This window comes from Lithobates pipiens, unplaced genomic scaffold (genome assembly GCF_037356315.1).
Source record: "Lithobates pipiens isolate NorthernLeopardFrog02 unplaced genomic scaffold, aLitPip1_a1.2 Scaffold_18, whole genome shotgun sequence".
NCBI classification, from domain to species: Eukaryota; Metazoa; Chordata; class Amphibia; order Anura; family Ranidae; genus Lithobates; species Lithobates pipiens.
The window spans coordinates 266,177,734-266,198,349 of NW_027507758.1; the positions used below are offsets into that span (position 1 = coordinate 266,177,734).

The 20,616-nt window shown below is 40.7% G+C and overlaps 1 protein-coding gene across 22 annotated transcripts in view; it reads left to right on the forward strand.

The window, feature by feature from the left end:
• Positions 1-20,616, forward strand: part of PTPRK (protein tyrosine phosphatase receptor type K) — a 596,872-nt gene that overhangs the window by 538,904 nt on the left and 37,352 nt on the right. For all 22 annotated transcript variants that reach the window (XM_077486902.1, XM_077486901.1, XM_077486909.1 and 19 more), the window contains one exon: positions 1,875-2,029. In XM_077486902.1, the coding sequence (XP_077343028.1) occupies positions 1,875-2,029 (155 nt within the window). The remainder of the gene's footprint in view (positions 1-1,874; positions 2,030-20,616) is intronic.

The following is a 20,616-nucleotide window of genomic DNA, read 5'->3' on the forward strand; positions in this document are numbered from 1 at the left end:
TCTGCCCCCACTGCCACCTGTCATCGGTGCCATCTGTCACCAGTGCCACCTGTCCTCAGTGCCATCTGTCATCGGTGTCACATAGTGCCATCTGTCATCAGTGCCATATCGGTGTCACGTGCCATATGTTATCAGTGTCATGTGTCATCAATGGCAGGTATCAGTGCCATGTGTCATCAGTGCCACGTGTTAGTGCCATGTGTCATCAGTGCCACGTGTTAGTGCCATGTGTCATCAGTGCTACATATTAGTGCCAACTGTCACGTGTCATTAGTGTCACGTATTAGTGCCATCTGTCACTGTCACGTGTCATTAGTGTCACGTATTAGTGCCATCTGTCATCAGTGCCATGTCAGTGTCACGTGTCATTGTCCTGGTGCTCCAGGGCCTTCAAAAGTGCAATAGGTAGTCAACAAGTTAGATGTGTAATTTATGCTCCTAGAACACGTGATGGCGCTCCCTGCATGTTGGCCAGGCTGTGGAAAAGTCCCACACATGTGGTATCGTAATACTCAGGAGGAGTAGCAAAATTTATTTTGGGACATTATTTGTAGTATACACATGCCATGTGAGAGAAATAACCTATTACAATGACAATTTTGTGGAAAAAATTAAAATAAAATAAAAAATCTTAATTTTTCAAAGAATTGTGGGAAAAAAATGACAACTTCAAAAAGCTCACCATGCCTCTTACTAAATATTTTGGAATGTCTACTTTTAAAAAAGGGGTCATTTGGGGAGTATTTGTACTTTCCTGGCTTGTTCGGGTCACAAGAAGCGAGATATCCCACCAATACATTAGATGTGATCAATTTTGTGCGATTCGCACGACAGCTTGTAGACTCTCTAACTTTCACAAAGAGCAAATAATATCCACTAATTTGGGTTATTTTCACTAAAGATATGTAGCAGTATAAATTGTGGCCAAAATGTATGAAGAAAAATGAATAATTTGCAAAATTTTATCACAGAAAAAAAGAAAAATGCGTTTTTTTTTCAAAATTTCCGTTCTTTTTTTCATTTATAGCGCAAAAAAATAAAAATCCCAGAGGTGATCAAATACCACCAAAAGAAAGCTCTATTTGTGAGAAAAAAATGACAAAAAAATTATTTGGGTACAGTGCTGCATGACTGAGTAATTGTCATTCAAAGTGTGAGAGCACTGAAAGCTGAAAATTGGTCTGGGCAGGAGGGGTGTTTAAGTGCCCAGTAGGCAAGTGGTTAATAGAGTTCAGGTGTGTTACTGGCCAGATCACCAGGTGAAAACCAGAGGCAACAATGCCTAAAAAATGATTCTAATCTAATGATTAAGATGCAATATATTACATTTTTGGTTTTAAGTTTAATACTGCTTTAAATGATTGTAAACACATACTTTTTCTCCTTGTGTTCAATTATGTAGTGGTCTGTTCAGTATTACTTAGACATAGTTGTTCTGTTTTGTTGAATATCTGCTAGAACATTGTAGAATTTTGTTGGCTGCAGTGCAGTGGCACAAATATAGTGAAGTGTCATTGTCTTCTTCTTCCAGACATTTGCTTGGTTGAAATTGATAGCTTGATAGTGCTGTAAAATATCCTGGAATAAAGCAGTCATCGGCCATAAACCTGCTTCGTGACTCTAGCTCAGGACACTAAGAAAGCCCAGCGCACACAGAGTAAAATAAATGCACTTTTGGGATAAATGAATGCATGCATTAGCTTAGGGCACTTTTTTTTTCTTTTTTTGCATTATTGTAATTGCTGTGTTGGTCTAAAAATATATTGGACGTAAGTTTATGTGCTGGGTTATGTATTCTTTTAAAGAAATGTTAAGGTAAGGATTGCTAAAGCACTTTTTACTTCTATGAATGATTTGTATTAATTGTTTTGCAGAGAGGATATAATGAAATCAGGGAAGTCAAGCAGTTTCACTTCACCGGTTGGCCTGATCATGGAGTACCATATCATGCTACAGGCCTGCTGTCTTTTATTCGGAGAGTAAAATTGTCGAATCCTCCAAGTGCTGGTCCCATTGTGGTTCACTGCAGGTTTGTGTGACTTGTATAATATCGCAATTGCTTAAAACATTATTTCTAGAGTGCCATTTGTTTTCATAAGTCTAAGGGTCCTTTCACACGGGGCGGATCAGTTCTGATCCGCCCCGTGGATGTCCGTTTGCTCAGCGGGGATCACTCCGCCGATCCCCGCTGAGCAGGGAGATGACAGCTCCGTCTCTGCACACTGCGCAGGGATGGACCTGTCACAGCGCCGCTCTCCTCTATGGGAGATCGGATGACGACGGACCGCAGTGCCCGTCGTCACCCGATCCGATCCGCAGACGGATGGAAAAATAGCTTTTTCCTCCGTCACACTTTTTCGGATCGGAGCGGGTCGGATGTCAGCGGACATGTCACCGCTGACATCCGACACTCCATAGAGCTCTATGGAGCACCCGTTCAGGTCCGCCTGAAAAACTGACAGGCGGGCCTGAACGGGACGTTAGTGTGAAAGAGGCCTAATTGAACATTGTTAGCCAAATAAATGTTGCTAAAATAGGAGACATATCAGTGGGCTGCACTTTAAAAACCAGTGGCCCTATACAATTCTATAACATAGCTTGGTCCGAGGGGGCTCTGCAGGGATTGATTTGAAAGCTAGCAGTGTTGTTACCTTAGAAACATTTTCATGCAGGGCAGGCTCACTTTAACAATTTCAGTTCATATAAGGTTTAACTGTGCAAGGTGCACGCTTTCCTGTTTTTCTTTATTTTTTGCTCACATTTAGTGCATTCCCTAGTGCATTGATATGAAATTAGCGGACCTCCAGCTGTTGCAAAACTACAAGTCCCATCATGCTCTGCCTCTGGGTATCATGTTTGTGGCTGTCAGTGATGCTATGCCTCATGGGACTTGTAGTTCTGCAACAGCTGGAGGTCCGCTAATTGCATATCCCTGCCCTAGTGCATGGTGCAATCGGGGACAGCTGCTTCAGTTCTTGGGCTATGTGTTATCACCATTTGCAAAAATTTTTTATTTCCATAGCTTTATCGAAAATTGCCACAGATCCATCTTGGTCTTTAGCACCATTTTTTTGTGTACACTTAATTGAAAAATGATTATCTCCAGTTCACATATAAAGAAACTAAAAGTAATTAGGACTAATGCAAAATGTTGTAGAGAGATAGGCAGAGACCCTGTCTCTGCAAACTGTATAGTAGGGTCATGTATTTGCCGCCACTACTCCCTCCTATCCCAACCTGCCATTGGCTGTCAAGGGCACGGTCTGCTTCACAGGCTACTAGTAACCAATGATGCTGACAGTGGGCGAACCCTGTGGGGCTAGTACCCTTTCAAGTCCACTTATGATTCAATGCAAGCAGTGGGTGAATTCCATAGCAAATAACAGGTTTCTATTTGCTTGAACTCCACCCAATCACAAAGTGAGAGACGCTGATGGGGATCTAGTTGCTGAGTTCCCCATCAGGCTACAGCTACAAAACTCCTCAGCCACGGCACCATTTGTGTGACAGGTGCAGCAGGAGTTCTTCTGCATTGAGGAAATGTCCACACTTGTCCCAATTTAATTTACAATTGTCGTGGAGTTATAATGATCATCGGAGATGCGTTTTCTGAAATCCCTGGAATGTGTTCGTTTGTGTTGGACCTCCTAAATACCTTTCTTTTATTGGATGGCCCCAAATTACCATAATTGCCCAAAGCAATCAAACACTAGACTTTTTTTTTCTGATGCAGGTTAAAAATTACAAACCCTCCTAATAAAACAAAAAAAAAAAAACACCCTAATTGTTACTGTGAGCAGTTCAGACGCTTTTTATACAGATGTTTAAATGAGTGCTGTTAGTTTTTAGACTTATTCAGTTGGATTCCATAAAATCTTTGCAAGCAGAGTTAGATGAATCCAGTTCAAGAATAGTACAGTTCAGTAACTGGGGCATTCTGTAAAGTTCAGTTTAAAAGGCTATACTTTTGAACTGAATTAGGCCGATACAGTGAACAAGGAACTCTCAAGATATAGCTGAGATTAATGCAAAGAAATTATTAGGAGATCATTTAACACCCTAACTCACTACACATTTCTTCTCTAAAATTTACATTGAGGGTTGGCACTCCAAGACAATATTACTTGAATTTTAGTCTAAGGGCCCAGGCTTTACCACTTCATTATACTTATGGCAACGGAAATTATTCAATTTTGACTCAACAGCTCTTGAAAGACAGCTTGGCATTTATTTAGCCACTCCCACTGTATTATACAAAAATGGCAGTGATGCTTATAAATGTCACTCACAAATAACGTGTGTGAATGGGCCGTCGTTATGTGCAGAGCCTACCTGCATGGCTCTGTACCTTAGGATCACTGCAATTTGTTATAGAAAACCAATCGCAGTGATCACAATGTAAATAATATATTTATAGCTGTGAGCCCAACCTTTCCTCTTCATTTATGCCAGATCAGCCAGCAGTAACTGCTTTAGTAAAAAAAGGATGTTTAACACCCTTATCCCACTCATTTACAATAAAACCGATATCCGTAATGTCTCTGATGTGACATGTATATTTTAATCCCTTTACCTTTCTTATCCTGCCCATCTGAACATTCCTCTCCTTCCACTGGTTTTTCACACCAAGAGTGTTCCACTGAACTGTTTTTAGTGCATTTATTATCACATTTGAGAATTGATAGTGTATGGGAAACACTTCACATTTTGTGCAATTATTTCGATTTCTGCATTGAGTGTGTCAAACGGTATTTTTGTTTGTTCTTTTATTGTCGCATACGATTATTTCACCGTTTATTGTGTGAGAGCAATTGTAACAGTTTACGTAATTTTTGTGCAATTTTTCATGTTTTGTTACACTATTTACATTTTTGCAATGTGAGTGTTACACAGAAGTGGCCCTTGCTTACTTTTTATCACATTGGGTAATTTCACTGTTCTTAATGTTTGCCATTGTACATGTTTTATGCAATTTTTCACGATTTGTTAAATTATTGGTGTTTTATTTTTTTGCACTTGGTTTTGTAAGCACTTTTTGTTTCTAGTTGTGTTTGTAAACTAACGCTCTTTTAATCAGTGATCAGTGCAGCACTTAGGTTTTACATTGTTCATATTTTCTGTAATATAATTTTCCACCTGCTGCTCTTTCATATACACTCACGGGTCATTTTATTAGGTACACCTTGATAGTACCAGGTTGGACCCCATATTGCCAAAGTGTTGGAAACATTCCTCAGAGATTTTGATCCATATTGACATGATAGCATCGCGCAGTTGCTGCACATCCATGATGCAAATCTCCTGTTCCACCACATCCCAAATGTGCTCTATTGGATGGAGATCTGGTGACCATGGAGGTCATTGGAGTACAGTGAACTCATTGTCATGTTCAAGTTTATCTTACCAGATATCTACATTGTTTATGACATGGTTTTTCCACTTTTACATAAAACATATAAATATTAAGAGTAGATAAATTAGGTATAACTATGGCCTATGGGTCACCTACTCAGCACTACCTCAATCCTACAGTGCCAGCAGCAGGTAGATGTGTTGAACAATTCTATATCATATGTTGATGTCTCAGACATTAAAATCGAAAAAAAATATATATAGATAAATAAAAATATAAAGTTACCAATATAAAATAGAGATGAACTCAAAACATAAAATAAGACTAAGCAGCTGTTTAGATAAATATAGTATTACAGTAGTATCACCAGAGCTAAAGTCCTCCTTGCATCAGATAAATACTAAAACAGCACTAAAAAGAAAAAATTGATTGTAATGAAACCATAGGGCAATGGCAAACACTACGCCCAACAGTCTTTATGTAGCAGATGGATATGTGGACAGTTCAGATAATTCAGTCACTTTTCTCTTAGCGTGCACCTTCCACCAGAGTAAGAATGCAATTATCCACCTCGTGAAGCACACACCCCTCTGGGGTACAAACTCACCAGATGCCGCTAGAAAGAGAGCCTTGTAGAGCACGCTAAGAGAAAAGTGACTGTGAATTATCTGTTTGCCATTGCCCTATGGTTTCATTACCATACATTTTTTTTATTTTTAGCACTGTTTTAGTATTTATCTGATGCAAGGAGGACTTTAGCTCTGGTGATACTACTGTAGTACTATATAAATATTATGGTTGTCTTCTGATGAAGTGGGCCCTGCTCCACCAGATGCTTAGAAATTACAGTGTGGAAGTGCACCTATTCAATTAATCTTTGATACTGTATATGCACTGGTGCGCTGTCATGTTGGAACAAGAAGAGGCCATCCCTAAAAACTGTCTTGTATGCTGACGCTTTGAGTTCCCTTCATTGGAACTAAGGGGCCAAGGCCAACCCCTGAGAAATGTCCCTACACTATAATCCCCCTCCACCAAATAATTTGGAGCAGTGCACAAAGCAAGATCCATGAAGACATGAATGAGAAAGTTTGGGGTGGAGGAACTTGACTGGCCTGCACAGAGTCCCTAAGGTACTGTAAAAAAAAAACTGCCAACCTACTATGTAGATTCCCGGCAACCTCTTGCATCTCAATATTGGTCATTGAGACCACCCATTACAATGATATGCCAGTAGTGAGATTTTAGGCTAAAGGGACTTGTAGCTGTAGGCATAACAGAACGTATAAAGCTTTTGATACCTAGGGAAAATCAAGGTGAAATTGAAGCTTTAAGGAATCAAGTATAAACTTTTCATGTAACATTTTCTTTTGACTTTGCAAAGTTTAAAGCAAGGATTTTTCCTTCTAAGGTATTTAGGTACATGTTTTTTTTTTATTTTATTTTTTTATTTTTTTTCCAGGGCAGCCTTGCCTTTGTAGAGAACAGAATTAAATCCTTGTATTCCAGCAGTTCAGATGTTCTGCTGTAGTCTTAGACGTGAAGTGTTCATTGTTCCACGTCTACCTAAACACTGTTGTCATTTCAAGACAATGATCCGAGTTCTTTGAATAACACATAGCAACATTGTTATTTACATTTTCTGGAAGGTAGCGGAAGGAGACTGCACTGCTAATAAATCAGACTATCTGTCAAATGCGCTTCTCTTGTTTTATTCAGGTAGTGGTGAAGTGTAAACAAATAGCTGTGCTGGAAAGCTCTTGGTATTGATCCCCCATGATTTAATGCTGAGGCCGAGTGGAAAGTCAGAGTATAAACCTCTTATCTTCAGCCTCTGCCAGATCTACTAATGAGAACTATTGGATAAAGGAACTATGAAACACCATTTAACCTCCTCTTTATAAAATAAAAAAAAATCTGTAGTGTTTAATTGCAAAAATTAAAATACTGACATTTCCTTCTTCATTCAGAAAGGAGCAAACTGCAGTAACCTACAGCTAAATTCATTTTTATTCTTCTTCCTTCTCTAAACTGATAAAATTGAAGTTGGCTTGATATTGTTTATGCTATTGTTTATATATTTTCTATTCTTTTTCAGAGGAATTCTAAGTACTTCATTATAACTGTAATTTTAGCTGGTAGTTTTGATCTGTTAACCCTCGTTCACATTGAACACGGCTTTGAAATTGTGCAAGTTCATCTGAACTCACATGATCTCAAAGCCGCATTTCAGTCTGACTTTGGGGGTCACTTGAAAAAAATTTGTGCGGGTTCATGCACAGATGTATATTGAAACCGCCCCTGAAGTAGCCAAAAGTAGTGCAGGAACTAAGTTTGGAAATCCATGCGGTGTCGCACCGATTGGGACGCTCCTTTTGCCATCTCTGATTTGACATGCAATTTGACCTGTCAAATCATACCAATGTGAACTGGGCTCAGACATCAGCAAGGCTTGGACATCATCTTTTTGCAGTTTCTACAATGTTACCTGGTCGTAGAGGGCATTAACTCTTCCTCCATGGTGGATTCAAAGTACCTTAGGGGAAATCTCTCACTTGCAGGATGATGGTTCATAAGTGTAAAGGTAGCAAGCCTTTCCAGCTTATGATCCACTAACGGAGTTGGAGTGGCCTGCAGTACTTCTCTTTAAAGGCCTGATATTGAAAACCTGCCGGAGAGGGATTAGAACACCTGTCAGTTTTTATTGCTGTCTGTGTCTATTTGTCCTGTTTACCATTATTATTGAAAGTAAATGAAAATCCTAGTTTTTGGGTTGTCCCCAGAAAAGTAATAGAGAGGAAATCTTCTAATGGGGACACTAGTTCTGGTAACCTAGGGGTCCCCAAGAAATTCCCTTGATTTGCACTGGATTTCCTCTCGCTTCCTGTTTGGCTATGGGACAGGAAGTGAAGGGAAATCTCCGCAATGGGACACAAAAATCTGATAAGGATTATAACCCTACCTAACTTTATCCAAAATGGGAAAAAAAAAAGTTTTGCCTATAGTTCTACTTATTCTGGCATGCCCTCCTCTTATGCCTTATCCAGGGTGAAATTCTCTGCAGTTATTCAGTATATCTAGAAGAATATTTGACCATGGTAGCTGACTCAAAATGCAGGGTTGCAAGCATGTTCCTGTGCCATCTCTTGCTCTGATTTTCTGGAGCTTCAGCTGCTTCTGCACAGTCCTGTGGAGGTTGAAGAGGAAAGCACCCTGTCCCTTATGGATTAACTAGTGCAAGAAGGGTCTTGGTCTACTGACATAAAGCTCAGTGATATCATTTCAGTCCTTGTGGATGCAGTATGGACATGCTTAGACCCAGAGTGAACTGCGTCCTATGCCCCTACCCTTCAACCTGTTATTGCGACCATGTCTTTCTGTCAGACTTGGAATCTGGGCGAAGATATGGCTAGGGATTCCAGATCTGTCTTATTGGATCTTTCTGATCCCCAGCATTTAGAACATATGCCAATAGCCCTGCTGTACTGCATTATCAGGCTAGCAGATGTTCTATGTCTAGTCTCCCACATGAGTCTCCTTTTGTTAACAATGCAAAGGACCCCTTGGCCCAAGTTTTGGGCTGCAAAACTACTGTGCTAGAAGCCCTTACTGTGCATGCATTTTGAAAGGGAGTACCTTATTGGCCTATCCTTAGGCTTCTTGATTAAGGCAATCACCAGGGGTAAGCGCACCCTTTTGCCCCAGAAAAAGGCGGCTACATTACAGGCTTCAGTCTTAGAAGAGCTCTTTATGTTTCTCTCAGTCCATAGTTATGGATTCAACAACAAGCCACCTAAGTTTGTTTCCTCCATGTCCAGGGATCCTAGGATTCCCTGGTGACTCAGTGAGATCAGTTCCATCTGATCTATGCCCGTCCTACAACTCTTCCCTCACATAGGATCAAGATGAAGGGTATTCAGTTGACAATGAATTTATATCCCAGGGGAAAGTAAATATTTACTGCTCCATTCTCCGGCTTTCACAGAGGAGATCATTCTCCTCTGAGTGCCAGTTTATGAAGCAGTGTAGATCATTTCTCTTTTGGAGGAGTAAAGTGATCTGTAAACGTTTCAAACAGTGGAGAATGCTCCCTGATACTGGAATCTTGTGAGAATTAAAGAGATTACAGTACAAGAAATTCACCGGAACAAGCAGTTATAAATTATCACTGCTTAGAACAGGGACATACCCGGAGGAGACTGCCCACCTAGTTAATAAAATATCTATCCATATATATATAATATATATATATATATATATATATATATATATATATATATATATATATATATATATATATATACACAATATATATATATATATATATATATATATATATATATATATATATATATATATAGTAACCTGAGGGACAGGTAGCAGGTATAAAGCTCCCTGGGATGAGCAATTTCTCAGGCACAGATACCAAATCCAGAGATTAAGTGACCAACAGTGCTGTGTTTGTGGTATATAAAAGTCCATATACACGTGCTGTACAGTGCTCCAGAAAACAAAATAAAGGGCAAAACACAAAAACCCTAGCCATGTCACGGCTCTAGCTATCCAATCTGCAGGCCCTCACTACCAGACTGAACAAGCCTAACGCTTGTCAGTCTCTACAAAGAACTGCTTAACAGGTTTTACCAACCTTACTTTCTTCACAGACCAACTTTGTGTGAATGTCCCAGGCAGAGAGCAAAGGCTGTCTGCTCAGGTGAGCTTAAATTAGCCTGGGGAAGAGGACCAAGACCCGAACTGGATCATGGATCACAGATTCCTGAATGTGTATGAGAGGAGCCTGGGAGAGGTATAAACCCCGAACAGGGCTTTTCCTGGCTCCCTCTGGGACGCTCTGCTACAATATATATATATATATATATATATATATATATATATATATATATATATATATATATATATATATATATATATATATATATATATATATATATACTGAGCAAAATTATAAATGCAACACTTTTGTGTTTGCCCTTATTTATCATGAGCTGAATGCAAAGATCTACAACTTATCTATGTACAGAAAAGGCCTATTTCTCTCAAATATATATATATATATATATATATATATATATATATATATATATATATATATATATATATATATATATATATATATATAAAATATAACAAATCTGTCTAACTCTGTGTTAGTGAGCACTTCTCCTTTGCCGAGATAATCTATCCACCTCAAAGGTGTGGCATATCCAGATGATGATTAGACCGCATGATTATTGCACAGGTGTGCCTTAGGCTGGCCACAATAAAAGGTCACTCTAACATGTGCAGTTCTGTATTGGGTGGTTCCGAGGGGTCTGAAAATTATTCAGTATCTGGTGTGACCACCATTTCCCTCACGCAGCGAAGCACATCTCCTTCGCATAGAGTTGATCAGGTTGTTGATTGTGGCCTGTGGAATGTTGGTCCATTCCTCTTCAATGGCTGTGCAAAGTTGCTGGATATTGGCAGGAACTGGAACACACTGAGGTATGCGCCGATCCAGAGCATCCCAAACATGCTCAATGGGTGACATGTCCGTGAGTATGTTGGCCATGCAAGAACTGGGATGTTTTGTGCTTCCAGGATTTATGTATGGATCCTTGCAACATGAGCCAATGCATTATCATGCTGCGACATGCGGTAATGGTCGTGGATGAATAACACAACAATGGGGGCCTCAAGGTTCTAGTCACGGTATCTTTGAAAATGCCATTAATAAAATGCACCACTGTTCATTTTCCATAGCATATGCCTGCCCATACCATAACCCCAACGTCACCATGGGCCACTCAATCCACAACGTTGACATCAGCAAACTGCTCACCCACACAATGCCATACGCACTGTCTGCCATCTGCCCTGTACAATGAAAACCAGGATTCATGCCAGACACCATCAAATGTGAGCATTTGCCCACTCAAGTCGATTATGACGATGAACTGCAGTCAGATCGATACCCCGATGGGCACGACCAGTATGCAGATGAGCTTCCCTGAGACGGTTTCTGACGGTTTTGTCCAGAATTTTTTTTTTGGTTATGCAAACTGATTGTTACAGCAGCTGTATGGGTGGCTGGTCTCAGACAATCTTGGAGGTGAAAGATGCTGGATATGGAGGTCCTGGACTGATGTGGTTACACGTGGTCTGCAGTTGTGAGGCTGGTTGGATGTACTGCCAAATTCTCTAAAACGCCTTTGGAGACAGCTTATGGTAAAGAAATGAACATTCAATTCAAGGGTCAAAGCTCTGGTGGATATTCATGCAATCAGCTTGCCAATTGCATGCTCCCTCAAAACTTGCAGCATCTGTGGCATTGTGCTGTGTGATAATTCTGCACGTTTTAGAGTGGCCTTTTATTGTGGCCAACCTAAGGCACACCTGTGAAATAATCATGCTGTCTAATCAGCATCTGGATATGCCACACCTTTGAGGTGGATGGATTATCTCGGCAAAGGAGAAGTGCTCACTAACACAGATTTAGACAGATTTGTGAACAATATATATCAAGTTGGGAGGGAAGAAGGAATTATCACAGTGCTTATAAATAATAATAGAAACCAATATATAAAAGGTATACGTTTAGTAAGAATTACAATTAAAAACCAAACAAGGCCAAATATTCAATAATAATCAACATTCGATGATGAAAGTGGTCATAAGGCTGGTGTTCAAATTGAAACAGGAAATTCTAATTCGTATAGTAACCCGACAAGTTTCGCCTAATAGCTTCATCAGGGGATATATGAATCACAGCATGTCTTTAACTATACAAAAATAAACGGAAGAAACAATGAGTGTAATAAATCAAAAATATCATATAACCTTATGCACAAAGGGAAATTAACAATTGCCAATGCTCTCCACAAAGGAAGGGGGAACCTACCGCCTGGAATCTCCCAAAAAGAGCCACCACCAAAAGGCGCCAACCAACCAAAAGGGGAATGAGTCCTGGGCGGCCACAGAGGACACAAGGACCAGGCTAAAAATGCAATAAAAGAGAAAATATCTGTGAAAGGGCCTATACAGGTTTATGAAGAGATATATAGATAAGTTTGGCACCAAATTCACAAAATGGTGGCAGACAGAGTACTTAAAAACAAGAACATGCAGAGCATAGGGAGAAGGACGACTGGGACATAAGATGAGTTATCCAGTAGGGACAAAAATAGAGAACTCTGTGATAGGAGAAAAGAAATAGAAAGGTAATTCTAAAGGAAAAGGAAGAAAAGAAACAAAAAAATGGGGAGCGGGTATTGATCACATTTGTTAAGGTAAGGGCCAATGGACATGAATAAACATAAAAAGGGTAGATGGAATCTACATATATTTTTTCTTTTATTGCATTTCTTAGCCTGGTTCTTTTGTGTCCTCTGTGGCCGCGGTTCGCCCGCCTTTGGGGAGAGCATTGGCAATTGTTTTTCCTTTGTGCATAATGTTATGATATTTTTTATTTATTACACTCATTCTGTTTCTTCTGTGTATTTTTGTACAGTTAAAGACATGCTGCGATTGTATATCCCCTGATGAAGCTATTAGGCGAAACATGTCTGGACAATATACAAATTTGAATTTCCTGTTTCAATTTAAACACCCACCTTATGACAACTTTCATCATGGAATGTTGAATATTATTGAATATTCCTAGAATAAATACTATTTGTGAATAATATTTGGGAGAAATAGGCCTTTTGTGTACATAAAAAAAGTCATAAATCTTTGCGTCTTTGCGTTGAGTTCATGATAAATAGGGGCAAACACAAAAGTTTTTGCTCTGTGTGTGTGTGTATGTATGTATGTGTGTGTGTGTGTGTGTGTGTATATATGTGTGTATGTGTATGTATATGTGTGTATATATATATATATATATATATATATAAATGTACACACTCACACTATAGACATGGTTACGGTCTTGGAGGGTCTGATCAAGGAATGAGGAAGTCAGAAATCTTCCTCCTTCCCCTGGGAGTCTTTCTTCTCGCCCCTATTTACCAGCTCTGATCTGGTGAATCGGGGAGTGTGAATTCTGACACCAATCACCAGTGCAGTGCTGAGATCGCAGTTTCATAAACTGACTGTTTCTGTGTCAGTCAATCACAGCTTCTCTTTATGCAGAGATCATCGGCGTAGAATGTTCTCCCACGATCATCTTTATTTCATAAACTGTTAATGGATTGAGATCAGCGGTGGTCCTCGGGATCACGCTGTTCAGTCTTATAAACAGACACCCAAGCACTCTGTCTTTGTTTAGACAGGACTGGATCTCCGCCTGACCCAGAGTTCAGTGAAGAGCCACATTTAGAGGGAATGTTTTTATCACTAGCCTCTCTCTTTATTAGGCATCGTTGTTAGCCTTAGTTGCATGTTAGCTGTTTTTTTTTCTTTTTTTTTTTTTTTGCTGTGTTGCCCACCTTTCAGTTGGATTGCTTTGTGTGTTATTTATCCTCTGAAAAGTGCCTACTACAGTGCATTGCAAAAGTATTCACCCCCTTGGCTTTTTACCTATTTTGTTACATTACAGCCTTTAGTTCAATGTTTTTTTTAATCTTAATTATATCTGATCAGAACACAATAGTCTAAGTGGGTGACGTAAGATTTGAAACCAATATATACATTCAACTATTTTTCAGAAATAAAAAACTGATAATTGCCATGTGCTTATTTATTCACCCCCTTTGTTATTATTATTATACAGGTTTTATATAGAGCCAACCCTTTTCTCAGCGCTTAACAAAATAAAGGCAGACATTACAGTTAAATTACAATTTGGTGCAAGAGGAATCGGAGGGCCCTGCTCATTAGAACCTACAATCTAAAAAGGAAGGATCAATTGATAAAAAATGCAATAGCTGTGGGGGCTGAGCTGATGAAGTAAAGCAATGTTCATTAGAAGCAGGAGAGTTGAAGCCCATACAAAGCTCTGGTGCAACCAATTACCTTCAGAAGTCACATAATTAGTGAAATGATGTTCACCTGTGGGCAATCTAAGTTTCACATGATCTGTCATTACATATACACACCTATTTGAAAGACCCCAGAGGCTGCAACACCTAAGCAAGAGGCACCACTAACCAAACACTGCCATGAAGACCAAGGAACTCTCCAAACAAATAAAGGACAATGTTGTTAAGAAGTACAAGTCAATCCAAATCTTTGATAATCCCTAGGAGCACCATCACATCTGTCATAACAAAATGGAAAGTACATGGCACAACAGCAAACCTGCGAAGATATGGCCGCACACGAAAACTCACGGACCAGGGAAGGGGGGCATTAATCAGAGAGAGGCAGCATAGAGAGCCAAGATAACCCTGGAGGAGCTGCAGAGTTCCACAGCAGAGACTGGAGTATCTGTACATAGGATGACAATAAGCCATACGCTCCATAGAGTTGGGCTTTATGGCAGAGTGACCAGAAGAAAGCCATTACTTTCAGCAAAAAACAAAATGGCACGTTTTTGAGTTTGTGAAAAGGCATGTGGGAGACTTCCTAAAGGTGCTCTGGTCTGATAAAACTAAAATTTTACTTTTTGGACCTCAAAGAACACGCTATGTCTGGCACAAACCCAACACTACATCACCCAAAGAACACCATCCCCACAGTGAAACATGGTGGCGGCAGCATCATACTTTTTCAGCAGTCTGGACTGGGAAACTGGTCAGAGTTGAGGAAAAGATGGATGGTGCTAAATACAGGGATATTCTTGCGCAAAACCTATACAACGCTGTGTGTGATTTGAGGCTAGGGCGGAGGTTCACCTTCCAGCAGGACAATGACCCCAAACACACTGCTAAAGCAACACTTGAGTGGTTTAAGGGGAAATATATAAATGTGTTGGAATGGCCTAGTCACAGCCAAGACCTCAAAGCAATAGAAAATCTGTGGTCAGACTTAGATTGCTGTTCACAAGTGCAAACTATCCAACTGGAAGGAGCTGGAGCAGTTTTGCAAGGAGGAATGGGCAAAAATACCAGTGATAAGATGTGGTAAGCTCATAGAGACTTATCCAAAGTGGCTTGGAGCTTTGATAGCTGCAAAATGTGGCTCTACAAAGTATTGACTTTAGGGGGGGGGGGGTGAATAGTTATGCACATTGACTTTTTCTGTTATTTTGTTTGCTTCGCAATGAAAAAGAATATCTTCAAAGTTGTGTGCATGTTCTGTAAATTAAATGATGCAAATCCTCAAACTTTGAATACTTTTAAAAGGTACTGTACATTGACAGTAGGTAACATTTACCTTTTTTGAACTTGGTGGATTTTTTCAATGCAACAGTAATGCTTTAGTGTTAATGTAGTTGCATATGTTTTCTGCCTGAACCAATTTCATCCACCATTTCTGCAGAGTACATAAAAAGCCCACCTGCTCCTCGCTACCTGCTTCCCCAGAGACAAACACTTGTCAGCACCTGGGTTGATGCAGTTCCTTTTCCAAACATGCAAATACAGATCCATTTTATGAGTACAATTAAAAAAGATGGCATTGCATCATCCTATTTTATTAATGTGAATGCCATTCTATTCTATACCAAACCTCACTGTTCCTGATGAGGATGTTTCCTTCTTTAAAGTGATTGAAGTCTCATTTAGAAATAAAAAAAAAATAACAAACATGTTCTAATTACCTGCCCTGTGCAGGGGTTTTACACAGGGCAACCCGGATCCTCCTCTTCTCGTGTCCCTCTTTGCTGCTCCTAGCCCCTCCCTCCTGTTGACTGCCCCTGAAGCAAGCAGCTTGTTGTGGGGGCACCTGAGCCAAGATGCAGCTGCGTGTATTAATTCCAAATCGGAGCTGCCGTTCAGCCTGCCCCCTCTGTCTCGCTCCTGATTGGCTAACTGACTTTGACAGCTGTGAGAACTAATGGCCCCACAGCTGTGTCTCAGCCTATCAGGAGGGAGAGTCCTGGATGACCAAGGGACTCATGGACATTGCTGGACAGAAAGGGGGCTCAGGTAAGTATTAGGGGGTACTGGGGAGGCTGCTGCACACAGGCGGATTTTTATCCTAATGCATAGAATGCATTAAGATAAAAAAAGTAACTTCTGGCTTTACAACTCATTTAAAGATTCCTTATTTGCGCTCTATCATCTTTCCATGGCATCTACGGGCATCCAAGGTGGCTATCCTCGCATTCCCATCTTTCCTGCAAATCAATGCTTTGTGGTAGGAGAGCAACACTTTGTTTCCTGCCCTGCCTTTCAGGCTCCCTTCACTAACAAGAATTTTCACAAAGTTGCTTGCTTCGCTCCTGGTCCACCTAGACTCTCAGGGCATCCATGTCACTGGGCACCTAGATGACCTTCTGCTGAAAGACTTATCAGCCATTGTCTTGTCTGGCAACATCCAAAGGGCGATCAAGCTTCATAAAAAGTTGCTGTTTATGTTTACCCCTCACTTTGACTGCTGGTGTGGTGTATCTATGGGATCTGAATCCTGTACTTTCAGTGCTTGAAAGTCCTCCCTTAGAACCTATTAGAGGATCTCGCTAATAAAGTGGCCTTTTTGGGATGCCATTGGGCAGGTCTTTGAGTTGGTGACTTTTTTTTGTAAAGAACCTTTTCTTATCTTGTGTGCCCCAGAGTCCCAATCATTCCTTCCTCCCCATGGTGGCCTTTCTTTCACCTCTGCGAGGATATTCTCCCCACTTCCCTCTCTCCTGCCCTGAAACACGCCTAGGGATTTCACTCCATTGCCTGTATGTGGTTCAAGCAGTTAGCAGTCTACCTAGCTGCAACATCTTCCTTTTATAAAAAAAAAAATTTTTGTCCTTCCTTAATGTCCACAGAAGGAACACACTGCTTCCCCTTCCATCATAGCCAACTAAAGCAGCTTATTTCCAGGGCACATGCCACAAAAGGAAAGGGTTCACTACACCAGATCTGTTGTTTCTTGAGCATTCATTTTGCAATACTGCAAAGCCTCCACCTGGTCTACTGTTAATACCTTAGTAGTTTTACCAGGTGGATCTCCAGGCCTCTGCTGATGCAAACTACAACTGCGAGGTAATTCGTATACATCTGTGTTCTGTTGACCCTGGTTCTGGCAGGCCTATTTTGCTGCTGCTTGAAGTCTCTCCCTTCTGGATTGGAAAACTGAGTCCTATGGAGTGGGTGGGGCTGTATGAGAATGCAAGTGGTAAAGTTTTTGCCATTGTCCAATCACCTGAAGGTGACCCATGGTCTATGATTATAAGTTCTCTACTGTACTGTAAGATATGAAATTTGCAGGTGTGTGAAATTCCTTCTTTTTTTTTTTTTTTACTTACTATTTTAAGATTTTTTTTTTAGTTCATTAGGGGACTACCTTTCTATTTTAATAATCCTCTTATATTGCTTTCTACAAAGCTTTCTTAGTTTTGCTTGCCGCTGTCTTTCTTCTGAAGATAGCTGCATAACCCTATGCCTCTGGCAGCACACCATCCCAGGTATACTATGAAAAATGGATTTGACAGTGAGTCAAAAATCCTGTTTTTCACTTTGCCATCTGTGGATATGTGTGCGAGACAAATGTAGTTATCATTCTTGTTGAGCAACTTGAGAGATAAAACCAAATGCAGGATAAACCACCAAAAGACTGCATTGTGTTTTTTTTTATGTCAATCTGGTCACACTAATAGAGTTGCACTCTGAGTGGCACAAGAAAGCACAATCTCTGTTCAGTACCATCAAGCACAAGGCCCAGTATATCAATACGGTTGCTTCCAATGTACAATCTTCCTACATACAACTTCCAACCAAAACATGACAGATCAGAAGTAAGTCTGTAAACTGATGCACATCCATTTCAAGATGCAGGAAACGCTTACTTGACACAGATGTCACAAGTGTGACATCCGTTCTGCTCGGATTCCACATGAGAGATCTTGGATCTCCTGCTGATTGTAACAGATTCACCCCATGTGAAAGAGCCCTAAATAAAATCAAGTGTTTTAAAACAAAAATGCATATATTGGTAAACTGCTTAATTTAAGATATTTTTTATTGAGCTTTATATAGGCTGTGGTTTATCTATATTACATTTTATTAAATAAGTCTAATAATTTTGTTTTTTGCATCATTCCCCAACAGTCCTTGGTTAAAACCATTTAAGCTTACAGTAGAACTTATCTGATTGACAAATTGGATTTAATCCATTTTCTGGGAAAATGTGTGACAATATTCATGGGTAAAAAAATTACTATATTTGTATTTCAAAACCCTAGGAGCTCAGTAAGATCTAGCTTATTACTGGTCCCTACCAGCATATCTTAACAGTTATGACACAACAAATGTAGTGTAATAAGCTCATAGTGTAATAAACTGTTTACAATGTTCCAACCTGATTCCAAGATACTATATATCTCATTTGTAAACTTTTGGTTTCTTCTCCCGATATGTGAAACTCTGTAAAATAAAGATAACTGAGTTTACATAAATAGGTGTAGATCATAATATTGTTAAACTCTAAAAACTGTAACACGGATGATGCAAATTGAAAGTGCAGCTGGCTTTGCATGCTCTTTCCCCACTCACCCCCCCCTTCCACCGGGATTTTTGTAAGAGTTGGTGTCGGGAAGGCCAAGAGTCAAGATGGCACCTACAGGCAGTTTCCTGTCCTCTGCACTTCACTTACAAATGGTGTACAAGCACGTTATCACATGCGTGCGCGTCCCCGCCAATGTACACCGGAATACTAAGAGATGTGTGTGCATAGTGATAGAGGCAGCCACCAAATGGACTATTTAAGCTGGCTATGTACCCAGGTTCAGTGCTGTCTTGTCTACAGTGTTCCCGTGTTGTCCTGTTACTCTACATCTGAATCTAGATATTGACCCAGCTTGTTCTGACTACTCCTGCTCCCTACCTGCACTGACTCTGTCTTGTCCTTGACCCTGCTCTAAACGCTGCATCTGTACATGATTTTACTGCTTGTATATGACCTGGCCTGTCTGACCCTGTCTGTGTTCCAGTCACTATGGAACTTCTACGCTGTTAGCATCTGTGCCTGCTCTTCTACCTGCTGTCTTTTGGCATCTCTGCTTGCTGGCGATCTTCTACTATTCACTGGGAGCTCCCGTCCTGCCCTGCAGCTAGCAAGACCATCAGGCACTCATGCGACTCTGCACTCCTGCTCTATTATGGCCCCGAGTCAGAGGTGTAAGAAAGGCCTTCCTCTGCATCTCAGGCTCTTCTGCCAGGTACATAACTGCAGGTCTGTGCAGACTCTTCCCCAGCTCTCCCCCTGCTGCACAGTGATTGGGAATGCAGCCAGTTTTTTTTTCTCACTGTTGGCTGTGCTGTGGCTTTGTGTTGTCTGCTCACCCCTGCTCTTCCCCCTCCCTCCTGGCAGTGTAGTGTTTTAATCAGATGGAGAAAGAAAATGAGCCAATGGAAACCTCAGAGTGAGCTTGCTGGGTAGAAGCTATGGATGATGGGCCTCTTATTTCATAAAGGGGCACTGCACCATACTTGCTATTGGAGTCATATCTGAGGGACCGAAGCCATTAGAGAGGAGCTAGGAGAACCTGTTGCTGTGCCTGTTCCCTCACATCAGGGAGAGCGTTCAGGCCTGCACCTGAGCCTTCAAGAGCTGCCTTCAGAGACTGAGTTTGAGAGGGAGTCACTGCGTCTTCAGGATTGGATTTGAGATGTCCTGTCTGTGTGAGAGACCTGGTCGCTGGGAACTGCTGATTGCCAAGCCATTGGGACCAGGCTAGCTGCATACCAGGAAGTGGTGAGTTAAACGACAAATTCTACATGCCCACCACACACTAAGTCCAAACTGAGAATACTCCTGCTTAGTAACCCAGGATCTCCTACCATCCAACCACACTCTTAAAGGGACGGTGCACCACCTGAACAAGGGCCCCACCAAAAGCCAGCCAACGTTAATTACTAGGAGCTAGGTGCTTTCCATCTCCTCCAGTGGTACTCCCATACTAGAAACGTGTACACCTGCCCACTGTTGAGATTGTATGCACAAGATCTACACCAGGACCCTTTAGATTTTTTGTCTGAACTGGTTGAGCTTGTTTGGAGATGTAGAAAAAGTGAAGCCCTTATGTTGGAGCATTTGTTTCATCTCTGCATCACCTGCGACTGGTCTATATGGTAAGGGTTTACAACAACTTCAACAGTCATGGCAGAACAGAAGACCTATCAACACCAGTGGCTTCTATAGGATACCAGTGGCTTCTATATAAGGGCTACATAAGCAAGAACTTTTGTCACCTCCCCTGCTAAATCAGGGAACTGCATCAATAACCA